Consider the following 16,692-nt stretch of genomic DNA (forward strand, 5'->3'; position numbering starts at 1 on the left):
GAGCTGCAACGGATGTCGTTGTTCGCATCGGTGAGCAATCATTTGCGATAAAGCAAGAAGCGACAAAGTGGCTCGGATTCTGGCTGGACCCGAAGCTGACTTTCAATACACACTTTGAGGACAAGATGGCTGAACAGCCAAGCAAGAGCCATCAAGCTTGCACACAGTATGATTTTGAAAGAATACCACTAATGCATGGACCATTGTCCGGTCCCTTGGCAAGAACGGATCTTGGCCTGTGCGTCACTAATCTAGCATACCGATAGCAATCGCCGATAATGTGATAAGATGAGTTACTGGCTGTTTGAGCTTTGCATTGAAGCTTAGCTTCCTCGCCTGCCGCTTTCTGCCACCAGCTACATGCAGTTCCTCTCCGAGTCTCGATTCTCTTTTGCCACGGCGGCAGATTAACTTATCTCATGTTCGGCTTGTTCTTTCTGACCACGGAGTGTTGTCTAGTCCTTAGCACTCTCTACAGGCCTGTCAACAGTCAAACAGTCAAGATAATCAGGGTCATTTGTGTTGACTGATTGACTATCGGGGCTTGCCTTGTTTGTTTGACTGACTGACCAGGGCAAGGCCTGTTTGTTTGAGAAATTATTTGACTGTTTGAGCGTCAGGAGAAGAAACCACTACACAGCTCGGTTGAGGCCATGATGGACGACACAAGCACCTAAGTGGTCTTCGGCGCTCACAGTGATATGTGCAAGGCTGATGACAATTTGGGTGATGACGGCGGGGACCGTTGTTATCGCTTGCCAGCAGCGGAAGCGCAGGCGGGTCATAAATTCACATGACGCGTGTCGGACCGGACCGTTCCGTTAGAACGACATTTGTGAACCCCTCCTATGCTTGTTGTGGTATTGTGATTGGCTGGAGACCAGAACGGACCCCAACCCTAACCCCCGTCAAACAACCAAACAGTCAATCAAATAACAGCCTCCGGCTTCTTTTGACTGATTGACAAATGCAAATCGGTTTGTTTGTTTGTTTGACAAATTTTCCAATCAATCAGTCAGATAATTTTTTATCTGTTTGACTGTTGACAGGTCTGACTCTCTACCATCTGAACATGTCGCACTCATGTAATGAAGAACAGTTCTGTCTCCGAATGGATCTGCTTGGGATCATATCAACTCACGATATCATCTGAACCTCCATCCCCGATCCACCTTCGCCACATTACAGCTGATCTCAACATGTCGAACGGTCATGCCTTATCCTATGGCCTGCAGCCGCTGAACCAAGCAAGCAATCAAGCAAGTCAGCAGGCTAGCTACGACACCACCCATTTTTTAGGGGGACTGCGTGTTGGCGAAATCCTTTTACCGATACCGTCACCTCAAATGGGCACGACAATTGAATCTTGGAAGCATATTCTGCATGCTAGAGCAATCTCACAAGACGCCTCCGGCGAGGGTGATCACTCACTGCTTGCGCATCGAGTTAAAGAGGCGATCGCGAAGCTCGTCCTTTGGTGAGAAGCTCGGATAACCAGAATCTCATCCTATCACACCATCGGCGATCGCGACCGACATGCTAGATTGACGACACACGGGCCATGAACCGTTCTCGCCAAGGAAACGGATGATGGTCTGTGCATTGGTAAGAAGCCCTCAATATAGCGGATGGGCCAGTGGCAAGCAAAGTCCTCAAGAGGCGCAGCGTGAGCGGCCCTGCTCGATTAGATCGGTCACGTGACTTTCCCAGACCTCGAGCGTTGGTTCGCCAGCTGGAACGCTCTTGAAATACTCATTCCACTTGAAGGCCTAGAAGTGGCTCGTATTCGTTAGTGGAAGAGCGGACCTCCACTCTGCCTCATTTGACAGAATGGCGTTTCGGAAGGAATGAAGGTCTCCTGCTGTCGTACTGTAGAATCCGACGAGTGGTTTGTTCCGTCATGGACTGGACGCCGCTCTTGCCTGACCCGACATCTTTGGCTTGGTACGTGCTGGATTCGGCTCTCCACTCTTGTTTGAAGCTGTGAGGAATGTCGCTATCGATGGCGATCCGGGCGTCTGGATCTTGGTCGCTAGACATGATGGACGAGACACCGGATACTGTAAGCAAGTAGAATTCACACACTGACACCAACCCGGATTCTTGGCAATTGGCGTCTGGTTCCTGTGCTGCCGGTCTAAGTGGTCGTGGTCCAGAGCAGCCCCACAAACCCTCTCTTTGGGGGCAACGCTAAAATCGGTCGTCTGCCCCCAATATAGTTTTGATCGGGCGATCGTTCGTCACTTTGTGTAAATTCCGGATATCTAACACCAGGTGTGACGACATTTACGCGAAACTAAACAATGTCCCTTAGGTGGGACTGCTGTGGATACACGTCATGTAAGTGATCTGATCATCTTCACACTCTGAAGGTATCGGTACTTTGGTCCACTTCCACAATACTCTCTCTACCCAAGCTTGCCATTGTTCACCACAGCAAGAGACATTGCTGGGAATAAATCTGCGTTGTGCCTCTCGTGGCACTTTCCATTCGGACATGTAACGTTATTGCTTTCAGAGGTGCGCAGCCGAGTAGAATACAGAGGGCCCCCTGTCCCAACCTCCTCTCTCAATCGAGCGCTTTGAGACCCCTGACCCTTGCCATCGGTCTCTCGATACACGATCGGTACGCATATAAGGCTGCACCATGGCCTAAAGTCATGATCTCCATCCTCAAACCAAGCAACATACCTCGTCGCAATGATCCCTCCGTTCTTACTGCTCATACAACTCGCATTGTATGGTGTAGCGCACAGTACATGGGACATAGGTCCTGCTCGGGTTGATGTCGACATATCTATGTCTTTGGACCACCAAACGTCGTCGACTCTTTCAGCGACAGCCTTTGCAGCGACTACTTCCACAACGCCGAAGTTTGACGGGCTGACCGAGCATTCTGAGACAACACATTCGTCGTTTCACCCATATTCGAAGGCCACCTCCTACATCGGCTCGGCCTGGGACGAGCTGAACAATGCACTACGCGACTCTGAGACTTCAACTTCATCCCCAGATTTCGCTAGGGTGGCGACAAGTTCCGCTACCGATGAGACCACCTGTAGCGAAACAGCAACAGTACATAGTCCTCAGTCTAGCATTATAGACTTGCCACATTATTCGCACTCGGTCTATTCAACGAGTACGAGAGCGTGTGATGGCAGTTCGACTACGCGGCCCTCACTGTTCGCGTCTTCCACAGGTCCCGCATCAAGCTTGCTAATGGTACGAACACTAAAGGGTACCCTGTGCGGGTAGGGATTTTCTTAAAGGGTAGAGAACTGAACAGGACATTTCCTTAACGAACACTATGACACAACGTCTAGCCGATGAGTAATACTTCTGGCTAGCCTGATTTTGTGTGCTTGAAAGGATGTTTCGTCGAGAATGTCGGATTAGAGCGTCGCCCCAACCCCTACCCTGAGTCCATGGTGTCGGGGAAATTATTCGGCCGAGTTATCCACGACGAAGCGCGGTCGATTGACGCGTGCACTACGAGAGAGCTCCAGCAGTAATAACACCGGCATTTGAGGTGCTCTGCAATAGCTGGCATTGATACGTCGTCGGATGATGTATGCTGACTGACTTAGCGAACAAGAGGGAAGGGGTTTCGAACATGTGACGACATGCAACACCCCCAAACAGGAGTATGCAAGCTAAGAATGCCTCGAGAGCTGGCTCATCAATTCGCTCATCGATAAGATTATTGTCACTAGTCTATAGAAACCTACCAGGTGCGAACCTCTTCAACTGCCAAGCTCTACTTATACGTGAACGAATGGAGTGCTGTCGTGTCCTCTTATCCTTCGATAAACATGCTGAAACATTGTCACGTGACCGCTTGTGGCACACCCGAACAGCCAAAAGGCTTAACGAACAGCGATTTTCTTAAAGGGTACGTACAGGGTAGGGCCTGTTATTGGGTATGCGTACCATCGCCAAGCTTGTCCCGCATCTTGCAGTTCTTGTTCAGGCGGTTTGTCTAATTCCAACGGCACTGGTACCTGGGTGTGGCCGCCCGTCGTGTCGACATGGCCTTCTCCGAGCACCCACTCAGGGAACTCCAATCATAGCAGTCCTCCAATCGTTCAATCAGGCAGGGCTGATGGGAAGCCGGCTATCACAGTGGGGGCTTGTTGGGTAGTGGGGGCTTTAATCCTGGCAGGAGAAGCTCGGGGCATGCTGTAGACGAACGTGGGGGGTTTTACTTGTGGTGCGCGCATCCACCGATAGACGCGTGCGAGACGCGCACGAGCCAAGGGCCGTCTTATCGTGCATCCGTCTCTGTCCCCGTGCGTCTGGGTAACTGTCGAGGCCCAGCAATGAGCATTATTGAGGCAATCATTTAGCCAGATGGGAAAGTATTAAAGCATTTCGCCCCTCACTTCCTACAATTCCGTCCTTTTGTATCCTGTCTTACGTATCAAATATCACCGCGCTGAGACCGTGCCCTTGTTCTACCAGATATCATGCCTGCACTCAAGGCCATCCACCCAGAAGAGTTGAGGGACGACCACGTCCTGATCAAGGTCGACATCGACGCGCTGAACGCCTCTAACCGGTATGCCACGCATAGCTCAAAGCTGACTCTCACTTGACTGATTTGATCACTCCATAGAAAGCATAGATACGTGCCAGCCCTTATTGGCCACGACGAAGGCTGTGGCGTTGGCTGCGACTACACTGGCACCGTCGTTCAAGCAGGAAGTAAAGTTTCAATGGGACTCAGGGAAGGGGATTATGTCGCAGTTCACACACATGATGCCACGTCTGTTGGCAAGGATAGCCGCTTAGACGAATCAAGTGATGCAAAAGGCGCCGGATATTACAATAAATGGGAAAGAGTTAGCTGGTCGCTATAGTTGTATATATCAGATGTGAGCAGTAATGTACTGTGTTGCAAAAAATGTTGACGGCAAGGGTCTGTCGACGGCAAGTGGCTGGCGACGGCAAGTGGCTGGCGACAACGAGGGTCTGTCGACGGCAAGGGTCTGTCGACGGCAAGTGGCTGGCGACGGCAAGTGGCTGTCGACAACGAGGGTCTGTCGACGACAAGTGGCTGTCGACAACGAGGGTCTGTCGACGGCAAGTGGCTGGCGACAACGAGGGTCTGTCGACGGCAAGTGGCTGTCGACAACGAGGGGCTGGCGACAACGAGGGTCTGTCGACGGCAAGTGGCTGTCGACAACGAGGGTCTGTCGACGGCAAGTGGCTGGCGACAACGAGGGGCTGGCGACAACGAGGGTCTGTCGACGGCAAGTGGCTGGCGACGGCAAGTGGCTGTCGACAACGAGGGTCTGTCGACGACAAGTGGCTGGCGACGGCAAGTGGCTGGCGACAACGAGGGTCTGTCGACGGCGAGGGTCTGCCTCAGGGCATCTCCAGGCCTCAGGGCATCTCCAGGCCTCAGGGCATCTCCAGGTCTCAGGGCATCGCCAGGCCTCAGGGCATCTCCAGGCCTCAGGGCATCTCCAGGCCTCAGGGCATCTCCAGGCCTCAGGGCATCGCCAGGCCCCAGAGGATTACTCTGCACACTCCCTGAATCGGCGTTCAGATAGCCGCAGTATGTGCTGCTCTCTGCCACTATGAGCGCAATCAAGAAGTTATGAAAGGATAGGCACGTCTAAAGCATTCTGCGCCATTCCTTGTAATACTATACGTTCAAAGTTGTGGCAGTGAGCACCACAATGGCTGACGTTCACAACGACTGGACGGCAAGGTAGATGCTTAACTTGTGATATATAACTCTTCGCATATATTGACGTTACCACTAATTGTTCCCACTTCATCAGCGCATGGACACCTTCTATCAGCCCCTCGTGTGTATTGAAGCATTACTGCGAGCGTGCGGTGTCAAGTGTCTGACACACAGCATCACGAAGGCCCTGTGGAAGATTAGGCGTAAAACCCCTACAGCCACATCCTGACACAAATTCTGGTATCTCGAGAGTTCTCAATGCGTCCATCAGGCCGTTCAGGTTGCAGCTCTGAACAGCGCGCTCGAAAGGCAACAGTCCGTGACTCTCCAGCTGCGCTTCCCATACTGCTAGGTGACCTGCACTGCACTTTGGCGATACGTAGTACATGTCCAGCGAACAGTTCCGAAGAGCTGCAACAGCTTTTAACATGATTTGAGTCTTTTGGTAATGCAGTCCACCTATGTGCATCTCGGTCAGTCTTGCGAAACAACATAGGAGGGGTAGCCGGGTCACACCTGTAAGACCCTGGTCGGCGATGCGGAAAGGCTGCCGGGAGCGACATGAGATGGGCTTGTCGCGGGTCGGAGAAAGTCCAAGATCCATCGCAATTGCGATAACAATGTAGAGCTCGTTTTTCAGAGCGATACCGAAAGCATGATCGAGCCATTTTGGGCTCCAAGCCAGGAGAGCACTCGTCAGTTGGTGCCTGCTGCACGATTGAGCGACCTCTTTTAACAACCCCAGAGGAAGGGTATTTGGCACATATCGACTACGGCCATGTAGGACGTTACAGATGGTAAATAACGCATCCCCGTCATCTTCGGGAAGCTTAACTTCGTTCGTGAAAGCGAATGATCGGGGTTTGGGCACGCGAGGCGTCTGTAATGCCCTGAAGAAGCTCTCTGATGCTCTGCTTAAAACGTGAGAAGAGACGAGAAGCAAATCTTTACTGCCTTCGTCAGCTCCTCGGAGCAAAACATCTCCTTCTGGACAGATGATGTTGACCTTCTGGGCAGTGAGGAGCTCCATCTTCGCTTACGTTGTAAGCCTATGCTGGTTATATCTATGCAATGAATGACCAAAATTGTATAGTACAGTACTGTACTGTACCGCAGCACCTATTTCATCTATAGATATGGACTCTGGAAAGGGAAAAAGAAATAAGAGGGGGCCCCAATACACGGAGGGGTCCGGGCTTGCACGGTTCGACGCCATTGAAGGGCTCTTGTTTGCACACGCGCACCAGCTCACGCTTATACAGTAGCAGGACAGACACACTTGCAGCGTATACCGTACAATACTTGCTTTGAATCTTCCCCTGATCGCTAAGATGGGCACAAGCGTTCACTCTGAGCTACACGATCATTTTCGGGGCTACGCTCGGCTCAATCTAGCCAACATACAATTCGCAGTTGACGAAAATGTGGACGAAGCAGATGTTAAACAGTTGATCAAGAATTTCGAATTGCGAGGCTGTTTTCAACAGGACCCAGCCTACGCTATCTCAGTTATTTTCGACAGTGATACGCTTGCCGCAGCCACGAACGGCGACACTGATGTGACCTCACCTGATGGATCACCATTTCGTCACTTCAACATTCGAGTGACCTGCCTACACGGTAGACATAGAATACTGGCCGCGCGACTCGCCTTGCAGGAACCTGATAGGTGGTGGACCGCGAGACTGTTTGACTCAAGTAGGTGAGCAGTTTCCACAAAAGCAACTCACGCTTATCATTTTTCCAGATTTGTCACCCACCGCCCGAGAGTTTATTCGGCATGAGTATATGCACAAGTCGTACCCGACCGATGGAGAGATCTCCAGGCAGGTGCTTGTCGCCGAGCACGAGCGCAACGAGACCGCTTTCAGGTGCTGGTCAGCTATGCTGACGGAACGCAAGCGGAGAAACCTGACAGAGCTCAAGAAAATCGACGGCGGTGGTTTGCTTGCTGCAATAACCCCATTGCTACCATTTGCGGCTCTGTGGGTAGACTTCCAGCCTGGTGCTCTCAACCGCGTGTTGCCAATGCGTTGTCGTGAGGTAATATTCGATGATAGCTCACCTTCGATATGATCACAGCTGACCGTTTGGTAGGAGATATACCGTTACTTGACATGCATGCACAGAGTCTGGTCAACGATTATAGGCAAAGACGTGTTCCCTGAGTGTCTAGATGAACGTACCATACATCTACTCCACGTCCGGATGCCTGCACACTCTGCACATGACGTGATCCACATTGGGAAACAGCTCCAGCTTTCCACTATCTTCCCTACCGCTCGCGATGAACGAGTACGGAGCAACTTACTAGGTAGGATCCGGTCTTGTGAAAGGGTGCTCACTTTTAAATCATTCCATGCAGACATGGTATTACTGGAGGCGTGTTACGATCCTCTGCGACAGCTGTGGCCCAGGGACGGAGGCAATCTTCGACAAGCCTGTAAATCCTCTTTCCAATTCGAAGGCGGTGATTTTGAAGCGAGCTATCTCGACATCTGGCTTTACAGTATCAGAAGTCGTCCGAAGTTCTCGTGGCTGAAAGATACTGGGCTTAAGAGAACCGGTGGCAGAACCGCATCAAAATTTCCAGAAGCAGCAGTAGCAGAACTGGCTACCTTCGCGGCCTCACGTGGATTTAGTTCGGAGATGATTGAGGTGATGCGAGCTGGTGAACGGTACGGCGAACACAACGACAGTCTTGAGATACCGAACTTAAGCGGAGCACATCACGATGTCAGTCTACAGGACCGCTGTGGCCGCCCGTCGAAAGCTCTTTTCGATAGCTGCTGGGGAAAACTTTCTCCAAGAAGTGTACTCACGGAATGGCATGGGCCTGCAGACCGGCATGTTACACCTTTTGCAGTGGCGAGGAGTTTTGTCAGATGTCTTTTCGAACTCGGGCAGCCGTACGAAGCCCAGAGGACAGGTACCCTTCACAATCTTGGACGGATGGCGGGTATGAGCCGACCTTCATCAATAATTATGAATAGACCCGGACGATCCAGCACCTTGTTGGACCCGACCCTAGATCTTTCGAAACTTGGATACGTTGTCGACGCAAACACGACATCGCAAGTCGGTGCACCAGACACCATGCAATTTGGACGCCACAAATCCGCTGCTGACTACCAGATGAGCACATCACCTCATCGATCCAGCCCCATGGTGTCAGAGACCAGTGGCAAGGTGAGGACATATGACGATGCAGACGAGATATCGAATGCGCGTAGAAACAAACGGTGGCCCGACAACAAGAAAACAATGGCCACAGTATCGCCAAGGGTAGAGAAGAATCGAAAGCACGCTTCGAACACAAGGCAGCCGAAAAGTCGAGGTCTGCGTTCCCTTCACTTGGCAGAGATACATTGTCAGAAGAGTAAAGTACAGTAATACAGTATAATCTGGCTCATCTCAAACTATGTTCAAGGTGCTGTGGGCAACGACATTCTTTTTTTGGACACGAATGATGGTGGTCCAAACTCTGTGCAGCAATCTTGGTTGATGTCATTTCTATCAAAAGAGCAGTGACTTTGTGTGCATCGCGATGATGATGATGATGATGATTCTCATTCAGGCTATGCACGGAGACCGTATGAGCCGTCCCTAATCGCTGCCTAACATTACAATGAACACCGCCTTAGCACTCATGGCCCGAGAGATTAGCCAACACCTCACTCGACCCTCATGTCCGAAGAACGAGATAGTCTGCCAGTCTGATAAAGAAAACGGATGGAAGCTCTGACGACCTTCAGTTCCGGCTTCCAACTTTCGCGTGGGCCATCCACGAACTTGCCCGTCCTTGCGTCCTTACGACCGCTCCATCCTCCTAGCAAGTATGAAGCGTCCCCCCACCTGTCGCCTGCTGCTTCCCGCAACGCCTTGCGGGCCTCAGCATACCTCTCGCAGCGCAGCAGCACGTGTAGCACTGTCTCGTCGCCGCGTCCGCACTCGCATGCCGGACTGTATGCGAGCTTCTTCCTGAAAAGACAGGCGTTCAGCCCACAGTGCTCCGTCCGAGCCTGCACCAAGATGGAGGCCTCGTCGGAAGACAGCGCTCCGTAGAGGTGGAGCGTGTGCTTGCCCGACCAAGCCTTGTCCATCTTCCACGTGTAGTACTTCACGCAGACATCGTCCTCATTCGTATGCAGACCCTTGGCCCGCTCTGCCTTGACCAAGCGCAGCACTCCTGACAGCTCGCGCACCCTCTCGGCCGGGGCGGCTATGAGTTCGCTGCCGTTATCGATGACTGATCTTGCTGCCTGTTTTGCTTCAGCAACACCGCGGATACCTTTGTCACCAGGAACGAGAAAGACTGTCACTCGATGACCGACTCCCTCCATTTCAAGGACGGCATCCGCGATCTTGGGCACCACTTCTCTCCCGCATCCCACATTGTGCCCCTTCTCGATGGCTGACAGTGCCTCTCTACTCGTTGTTGCCACGTAGACATGCGCTGTCTTGCGTAGCGTGTCCCTTGCATGCTCGAGAGCGTACAGTATGGCAGTCAGCTCAGCGCTGACAAGTGAGCACGTCGAAGTCTCCGCGATCGCCTGTTGCTTGACCGCGCCAGTCGTCATACGATACTTGATGATTGCTGCTGCACCGATTTGCTCATCCTGTATCTCTGCGGCTGCATAATACAGGTAGGCACCCCGGAAGCGAAGAGAGCGACACAGCTGTATCGCTTCGTCGGGCTCGATGTATAGGACTGACCCCTTCAGGGTCTGCCATGGCGGCATTACCCACGAGGGTCGTTCACTGATCCGTAAGCCCGTCTCTGGCTCCACTTGCGTCTCATACTTTTCGTAAACTGCCCTCAACGGACTAGGAAACGCCGAGCCTTGTCGTTGAAACCATGATATGCACCGCTGTATCGGGTGATCCAGAGGAAGTGCACATAATTTCGTCAGATGGTTTGAGACTCGTTCGTGTAGCCTGTCGGACACGGACTGTAGCTTTGCTTCGCTCTGCAAAACGAGCATCGCTACCGACTTGTATGCACGCAATATCAGTCTTGAGGCAAGCCGTTGCACCCGTTCGAGCGCGACTACATGCCTCTTGACACCTATGCGTGACGGCGCGTACCACACCGATGCAGCGTAGTCCGTCGGGGGCACCACAGCCGCCATGTACATCTGACGCATCTGCGCTGGCCGGACACCGCGGATCTTTCGCAGTGCCATGCACTTACCGATCGCCTTCGCCACAGCCTTCGACACATGCTCGTTCATTGACAGTCCGGAGTCGAGCGTGACACCCAAGATCTTCACGCTTCGCTTTGGCGTGATCGTCTTGTTGCCAAACACCAAGTGGTTCAATGGTCCTTGGTCTGGTTGCAGCGGCCGCACGAAATGGATGAAGGCCGTCTTCTCGGCTTCAAAGACCGCGCCACTTTCTCGTGCCCACTTCTCAGCCCGAGGTAGTAGCTGCGTCTGCAGCTTACGCGTATTCTCTGCCGCACTCGGCCCCGTCACCCATGCGTTGTAGTCGTCGATGAAGCCGATGGAGCCCTCGCTCTTGCTGATGCGGCCCTGTACAAGATTTGCGTTGTAGAAGACATAGAGTATCGGAGAAAGCGGCGACCCCTGAAGGATTCCCGCGTGCTCGATCTCCGAGATTGGCGACTCATAGTCACCTACCACTACTGAAGCCTTCCGTCTGTTGCAAAAGCTCTCAATCCAGGCAACCAGGTCGCCGGGCACCCTTCGTTCCCGTAACCGCTCTGCCAGCACCGAAGGATGTACGCCGTTGAACGCGCCTTGCACGTCGAACGACACGAGCGACAAGGTTTTGTAAACCCGCCACGCTTCGTGTATCTTCTCAACCAGCAGGTTGAGCGCCTGTTCTGCCGACCTGTTAGGCCGCCCACCGAAGTGGTTCTCAGGCAGCAGTCTGTAGGTCTCGGCCAGGTAGGACAGCCTTCTCGCAACCACTGCCTCGAGTCCTTTGCCGATCGTCTCCAACAACGATATAGGTCTGTAGGCCTTCGGCTTCGAATAGTCAGGCTTATTCGGCTTGCGGAGCACAACGATCTTGGCCGTGCGCCAACGCTGCGGTACATGTTTCAGGTCAAGTGAGGCCTGATACAGTCTCACGACCACGTCGCCTAGCACCGGCCAGAGCTCCTTCCACACACGAAACGTGATCTCATCCAGACCAGGTGCCTTGTCGGACTTGGACTGCATGATCGCAGCTTCGACTTCTGCAAGTGTCAACTTCGAGAGTTTAATCCTCAGAGGCACCTTTTTGCCGGCATATTCGCGCGGTCTGCTGCCACTTCTTGTAACCAACCTTGGCTTCAGCGAAGTGCCGTCTCGGTCCGCCGGTTCCGGAGGCACAGGGAAGAATGATGTGAGAAGAAGGTCGGCCTTCTCTCTGTCGTCCGTCACTTCTATGTCCCCCACCTTCAGCACAGGTATGCCGTGGCTTGCGCGGCTGGTCTTCGTGTATGCGTAGGCCTTCCATATGTTTTCGCGGTTGTCGAGAAACTCGACCCAGTGCTCCCTTTTGCATTGCTCGATTTTGTCCATGTATATACGTCGGATCAGCTTGACGCTCGTGGCGGCTTCCGCGACGTCCTCACCTCTACGTCTGACCGCGGTTAGATGATTCCGCGCTGCGCTCAATGAAAGCCGTAGCGTCGTCAGCTTGTCGGTCCACCATCTCTTGGCGTACGGCGACGGTCGCGCCCTTGCAACACGCTCTTCCAAGACCCCGTTGACGATCGCCTCTAGACTGTCCACGGCCACCTCCAATTCATCCTTGGTGGACAACACATGTAGACTGGAGTCATCCGCGATCCTTGTCGATACTTCCTCGCGTACCTTCTTCCAATCCGCTTTGTCGTACATTCTTCTCCGCCGCTTCTCCTGATGTTCTGTCGTGTCCAATACAAAATGAGCGCGAACAGCTTTGTGGTCAGATCCGTGATCGTTCTGGTGAATGCCGCAGTGCTCACACGCCTCGCTTAAGCCACTACTCGCGAGCAAGATATCTATCGTGGAACAGGTAGATCCGTTGTAGTGCTCCCAGGTCACTGTACCTGACGGAAGCAGTGAGGTGAGTGCATTCTCTTGCATGAAGTCGATGATAGCTTCGGCCTCGTCGGTACGACCGGCCTCTCCAAATGCCTGAGCACCACCCCACAGTTCATGGTGGCGGTTGAAGTCAGCGCACAATAGCAAGTCGACATGACTACTCTTTCCATCACTCTTCACCCCATCGTATGCATCTTTGATGGTCTGCAACTTGGATCGGAGCTGCTCTTCATTTGCCGCTTGGCCATCAGTGGACTTCACATCGTAGGCAGAGACTATCAGTGCGGCGCCGTGCTTTGTGGGAATCGTCGCCGCCACCACATCGCTGGAAGGTACAGCGACCTGTTGTGCGGCGTGTCTTTTGTTCACCCACACGGCTGTCCGGTATGCATACCGCGCCTCTCCTTCCTGTTTCGTACTTGGCTTGAACAACTGCCAGTTTCGCTCGACTGGAAACGCCGGCTCGCCAGTATCCAGATCTTCATAGATATACGGTTCAACCACTGAGAGAGCGTCAAAATCTGCCAAGCTCTCGTCGCAGAACAAACTCCAGTGCGCCGTCTTTCGCTTGCCAATGTTCACATGCAGCACCTTGAACTCTCCTAGCATGAGGTGGTGCTGGGTGTGTTCGACGTGCTCGCCGTGCTCGCGACCTGTGCCCCACCGCTGGCACTCGATGCATTAGTCGGGCTTGCCTGCGTACTACCATACATGTCGACATCCATGGCAGCGCTGCGCTGCTCCTGCCTCGCCTTAGCCTTGTGTTGTCCGATGTGTCGGTAGTGCTGCGGATGCAGCTTACATGCCCAGTCGAACACCGTGTGTGCATCGCCGCACGCCGGACACTTCGGGTTGTCTTTGTTCGGGCAATCATCCCGGCGGTGACCCTTCGAGCAGATGGCACATCTGATCTGGCTGGTGCACGACGCCTGCTTGTGCCCGTACCTGTTGCAGTGGTAGCACGGACCGCTGTTGTCCCTGACGATGAAAGGTGAGCAGAATGCGTCCGTCGCGCCGAACATAGCCGTGCCTGTACGCAACAAATATTCTGCGTCGATCTTGCTCTTCAGCCAGACTACCATCGATCCTACCTTCTTCTTTGCATCGACCTTACTGAGCCAGGTGGCCTTCATCACTGTGCAGTCCGCCGTTTCACAGCCATTATCTGCCTTGAAGTCTTTCGCAAAGCCCTTATTCAGCGTCTTGCCGTCATTTACATCCTGGTCCAGTACACATTGCTTCACGACACTATCGAACTTCACCGGATACCACTGCTCGCCTTTGACGCGTGCCCCGGTCAGGCTCGATGTCAGCCAGCGAGTGTGCTGCTTCGCTTTGTTGGCTTCGTCTTTGTCGGCAAACACCACATCGATTCTGTCGCCCGGGCCAGGTCGCACACACTTGATCGTTAGCTTTTCTGTGACCTTGTTGACTTTGAGTCCGTCACGTAGGCCATCTCTGATACCATTGTAGTTGTTCTTTGCGCCCTTGAACCTGCCCATGTCGATAGACACGGCTCGCTCGTCTTGAATCTGTGGCTTCTCTTTGCGGGCTTGTGAACTGCCCGCAGACGTGGGCCTGGATTCGGAGGTCTGCGAGCCCATGGACGTGCCACCGCTTGCGGCGACCTCGCTGTACGTCTGTTGGCTCGTGTTTCCTTGGATCAGTGCCCGCAAGGCCTTGATCTCCTCGCCCTGGGTCTTGATCGTCTCCATCAGCTCCTTGTTGCGATCCAGAATCGCCTTGTTGCTTTCCAAGAACGCCTTCTGGCTCTCGGTCATCTCTTTCTGGGCTGCCATCAGTTGCTCGATGGTTGCCGCCATCGCCGTCAGCTTGTCGTTGACGCTGTCCTCAGCCTTTCTTTTGCGTGCCGCCGTGGCGGCAGCCTCGAAGCCGGGCGCAGCTTGCTGCGAGCCCTCGTCTCCCTCCAACACACTCGGTCTGACCCTCATCATCGTCCTCTTCACCCCTACTGCCCTCGCCTTGCCTCTCGTCACCATTTGCCACTCCGCACCCCCTCCGCCCTCCGACCCCGCATCAGCTGCGGCGCCGGCGGCGACAGCGGGCGTTGAGCTTTGAGCTCCCACATCTTCCCCGCGTCGACTACCACCTCCCCCAACAGCAGCAACATCGTTTTGAGTGATTTCATCCATTTCGTCCTTCGATCCCGCGAATCGCAGTTTCCCGTGTCAAGAATTTCTGACCGACTTCCCCACCTGACCGACTACCCCGCCGTTTACGTTACCTTCAAGGCTTGATAGTATAATTATCAGAGTTGAAAGGGAATGTTATCAGTACCTCAATGCTATCTGAAGTGTGGTCTCACCACTTCGCGACCCTTTAGAATTTGGGTTTTTGCTCCTTATAGATCCCGACATATTCATGTGGAAGTTGGATTTCATTTTCGAGCTAATGGATTCAACTGAATTTGGCGAACGTCTATCCAATCCGTCCGATATCGATCCGATTCAATAACATCACTGAACGTGACCATTTAGCATTCATCGCGATCTAGTACAGGCGAGGAAAAAGCATTTCGCCTGTACCTGCGTCCAAGCGTTGCTTATCGTTCCGACTTATCTCTGCACTTCCGTCGAGCTGTTCCGTGAAATGGCGGACCGCGGACACAGGCGCGTTCGGAAAATCGCTTCCAAACAGTATGTGACCGGGTTGTGCGATCCTCTGGATTACTAACAGCTGCTCTGGGGCGCTACTTAGCGCGGTATCGAAGAAGAAGGAGCCGATCTCTGCACGAATTTGCTCGGCACTTTATTGCCAAACGGTGACGATGGCTGCAATCCAGCGACCCTCCCAACGAGCATGCCTAGGGTTCCCCCTCCATGCGAGAGGATGATCTTGCAATTATGAGCATGTCTGCGCAAGGTGTCTGTCATGACAAGGTCCATGGCAGTGCGTGCTGTCTCGTGAGGATAGTCCAGCATAGGTTGTGGCAGCGACGCGTGAACCAGGGCTATATCCACGGGATGCGTCGGGTGTACGAAGACAACAGCTTTACGGGCATTCAGCTCTTGCCAGACTGGGTTGAAGTCTTGATGTCCCAGGTATTGGTTGTCCGACCCGTACCGCGTCATGAGGATGACACCGTCCGCACGCAACTCGTCTAGAGCGTAGCGTATCTCGGCAATGCATCGCTCAGTGTCGAGCAAGGACGGTACACTTGCAAAGAAACCATACTTCTCGGGATGTTCGTCTCGCACTTTTGCCGAGAACTCGTTCATTGCTCGCGCAAGCGACGCAGCCTCGATAGAATCCTTCTTGACTTCAGGGCCGGGTGCAGTGTGGCTCAGGATGGCGGTGCGAATGCCTAAGCTCTTACACAACTCTTGGTCTGCTTCGACGGTCCAGTCCGGGATATACCAGCCACATGGATCTCCGCCAGCGTCCTGTAGCGCTGGTACACATCGTTAGCAACAGTGAGATATGGTAGTCAAGAGGCTGGATTACCCTTACCTTTCGTGAACGCGGGTGAGTACAGATGATGATGGACATCGAGTTTGGACATTGTCTAGTTGCTCAAGCACCGAGATCAATTCTGAAGTCTCTGGTAGGACATACAAAGGCGACGACCGATGCTATAATGTTACCTCCTACTGAGATTGTAGCAGGGCTCAGTGGCGGGCTCGCGCACATCGCGAACCCGACGACAAGCATTCCAAAGGCCTTGCCAACGGACCGCGTCGGTGTTAGGTGAAATCTTTGTCTATCTCCGTAAGCAGGTGACCATCAGCCACGAACAATGTTCGAGGTCAGCCCGAAAGTCCGAAATCAGAATGCGGGAGATCTTCGGTCGAATTGTCTGAAATCGCATGACAGGGCTCAGCCATCGCTTAAAGCACTAGAAGTCTTCCCTGGTCAGTGCACATCCCCGCTAGATGCACGCTCCTCAAGTGCTGTCACTTTGTTCTCCTCGAGCATATAACACAACCCACATGCAAT

General features: G+C 53.2%; 3 protein-coding genes across 3 annotated transcripts; 1 reads left to right on the forward strand and 2 right to left on the reverse strand.

Moving 5' to 3' along the window:
• Window positions 1–4,466: 4,466 nt before the first annotated feature.
• On the forward strand, window positions 4,467–4,859 carry WHR41_09479 (uncharacterized protein; the record flags this gene model as incomplete). Its single annotated transcript, XM_069378082.1, has 2 exons — window positions 4,467–4,558; window positions 4,616–4,859. 2 exons carry the CDS (start codon window positions 4,467–4,469, stop codon window positions 4,857–4,859), a joined length of 336 nt encoding a protein of 111 aa, XP_069225012.1.
• Window positions 4,860–9,369: 4,510 nt separating this feature from the next.
• On the reverse strand, window positions 9,370–13,344 carry WHR41_09480 (uncharacterized protein; the record flags this gene model as incomplete). The annotated part of the gene is made up of 1 exon (XM_069378083.1): window positions 9,370–13,344. One exon carries the CDS (start codon window positions 13,342–13,344, stop codon window positions 9,370–9,372), a length of 3,975 nt encoding a protein of 1,324 aa, XP_069225011.1.
• Window positions 13,345–15,112: 1,768 nt separating this feature from the next.
• On the reverse strand, window positions 15,113–16,478 carry WHR41_09481 (uncharacterized protein). Its single transcript, XM_069378084.1, has 2 exons — window positions 16,207–16,478; window positions 15,113–16,147 (listed from the first exon to the last, which is right to left on the reverse strand). The coding sequence occupies exons 1-2, from the start codon at window positions 16,256–16,258 to the stop codon at window positions 15,450–15,452; spliced, it is 750 nt and encodes a 249-aa protein (XP_069225013.1). The 5' UTR covers window positions 16,259–16,478; the 3' UTR covers window positions 15,113–15,449.
• Between the last annotated feature and the right edge of the window lie 214 nt (window positions 16,479–16,692).

The sequence above is a fragment of the Cladosporium halotolerans genome (genome assembly GCF_011745625.1).
Source record: "Cladosporium halotolerans strain TM138-S3 chromosome Unknown Sca103, whole genome shotgun sequence".
In the NCBI taxonomy this organism is placed as follows: Eukaryota; Fungi; Ascomycota; class Dothideomycetes; order Cladosporiales; family Cladosporiaceae; genus Cladosporium; species Cladosporium halotolerans.

Coding starts and splice junctions, on each gene's coding strand:
- WHR41_09481 (XM_069378084.1), bottom strand. CDS start 16,258: ATGTCCAAACTCGATGTCCATCATCATCTGTACTCACCCGCGTTCACG. Junction 16,148..16,206: donor CTCACCCGCGTTCACGAAAG/GTAAGGGTAATC, acceptor GATGTGTACCAG/CGCTACAGGACGCTGGCGGA.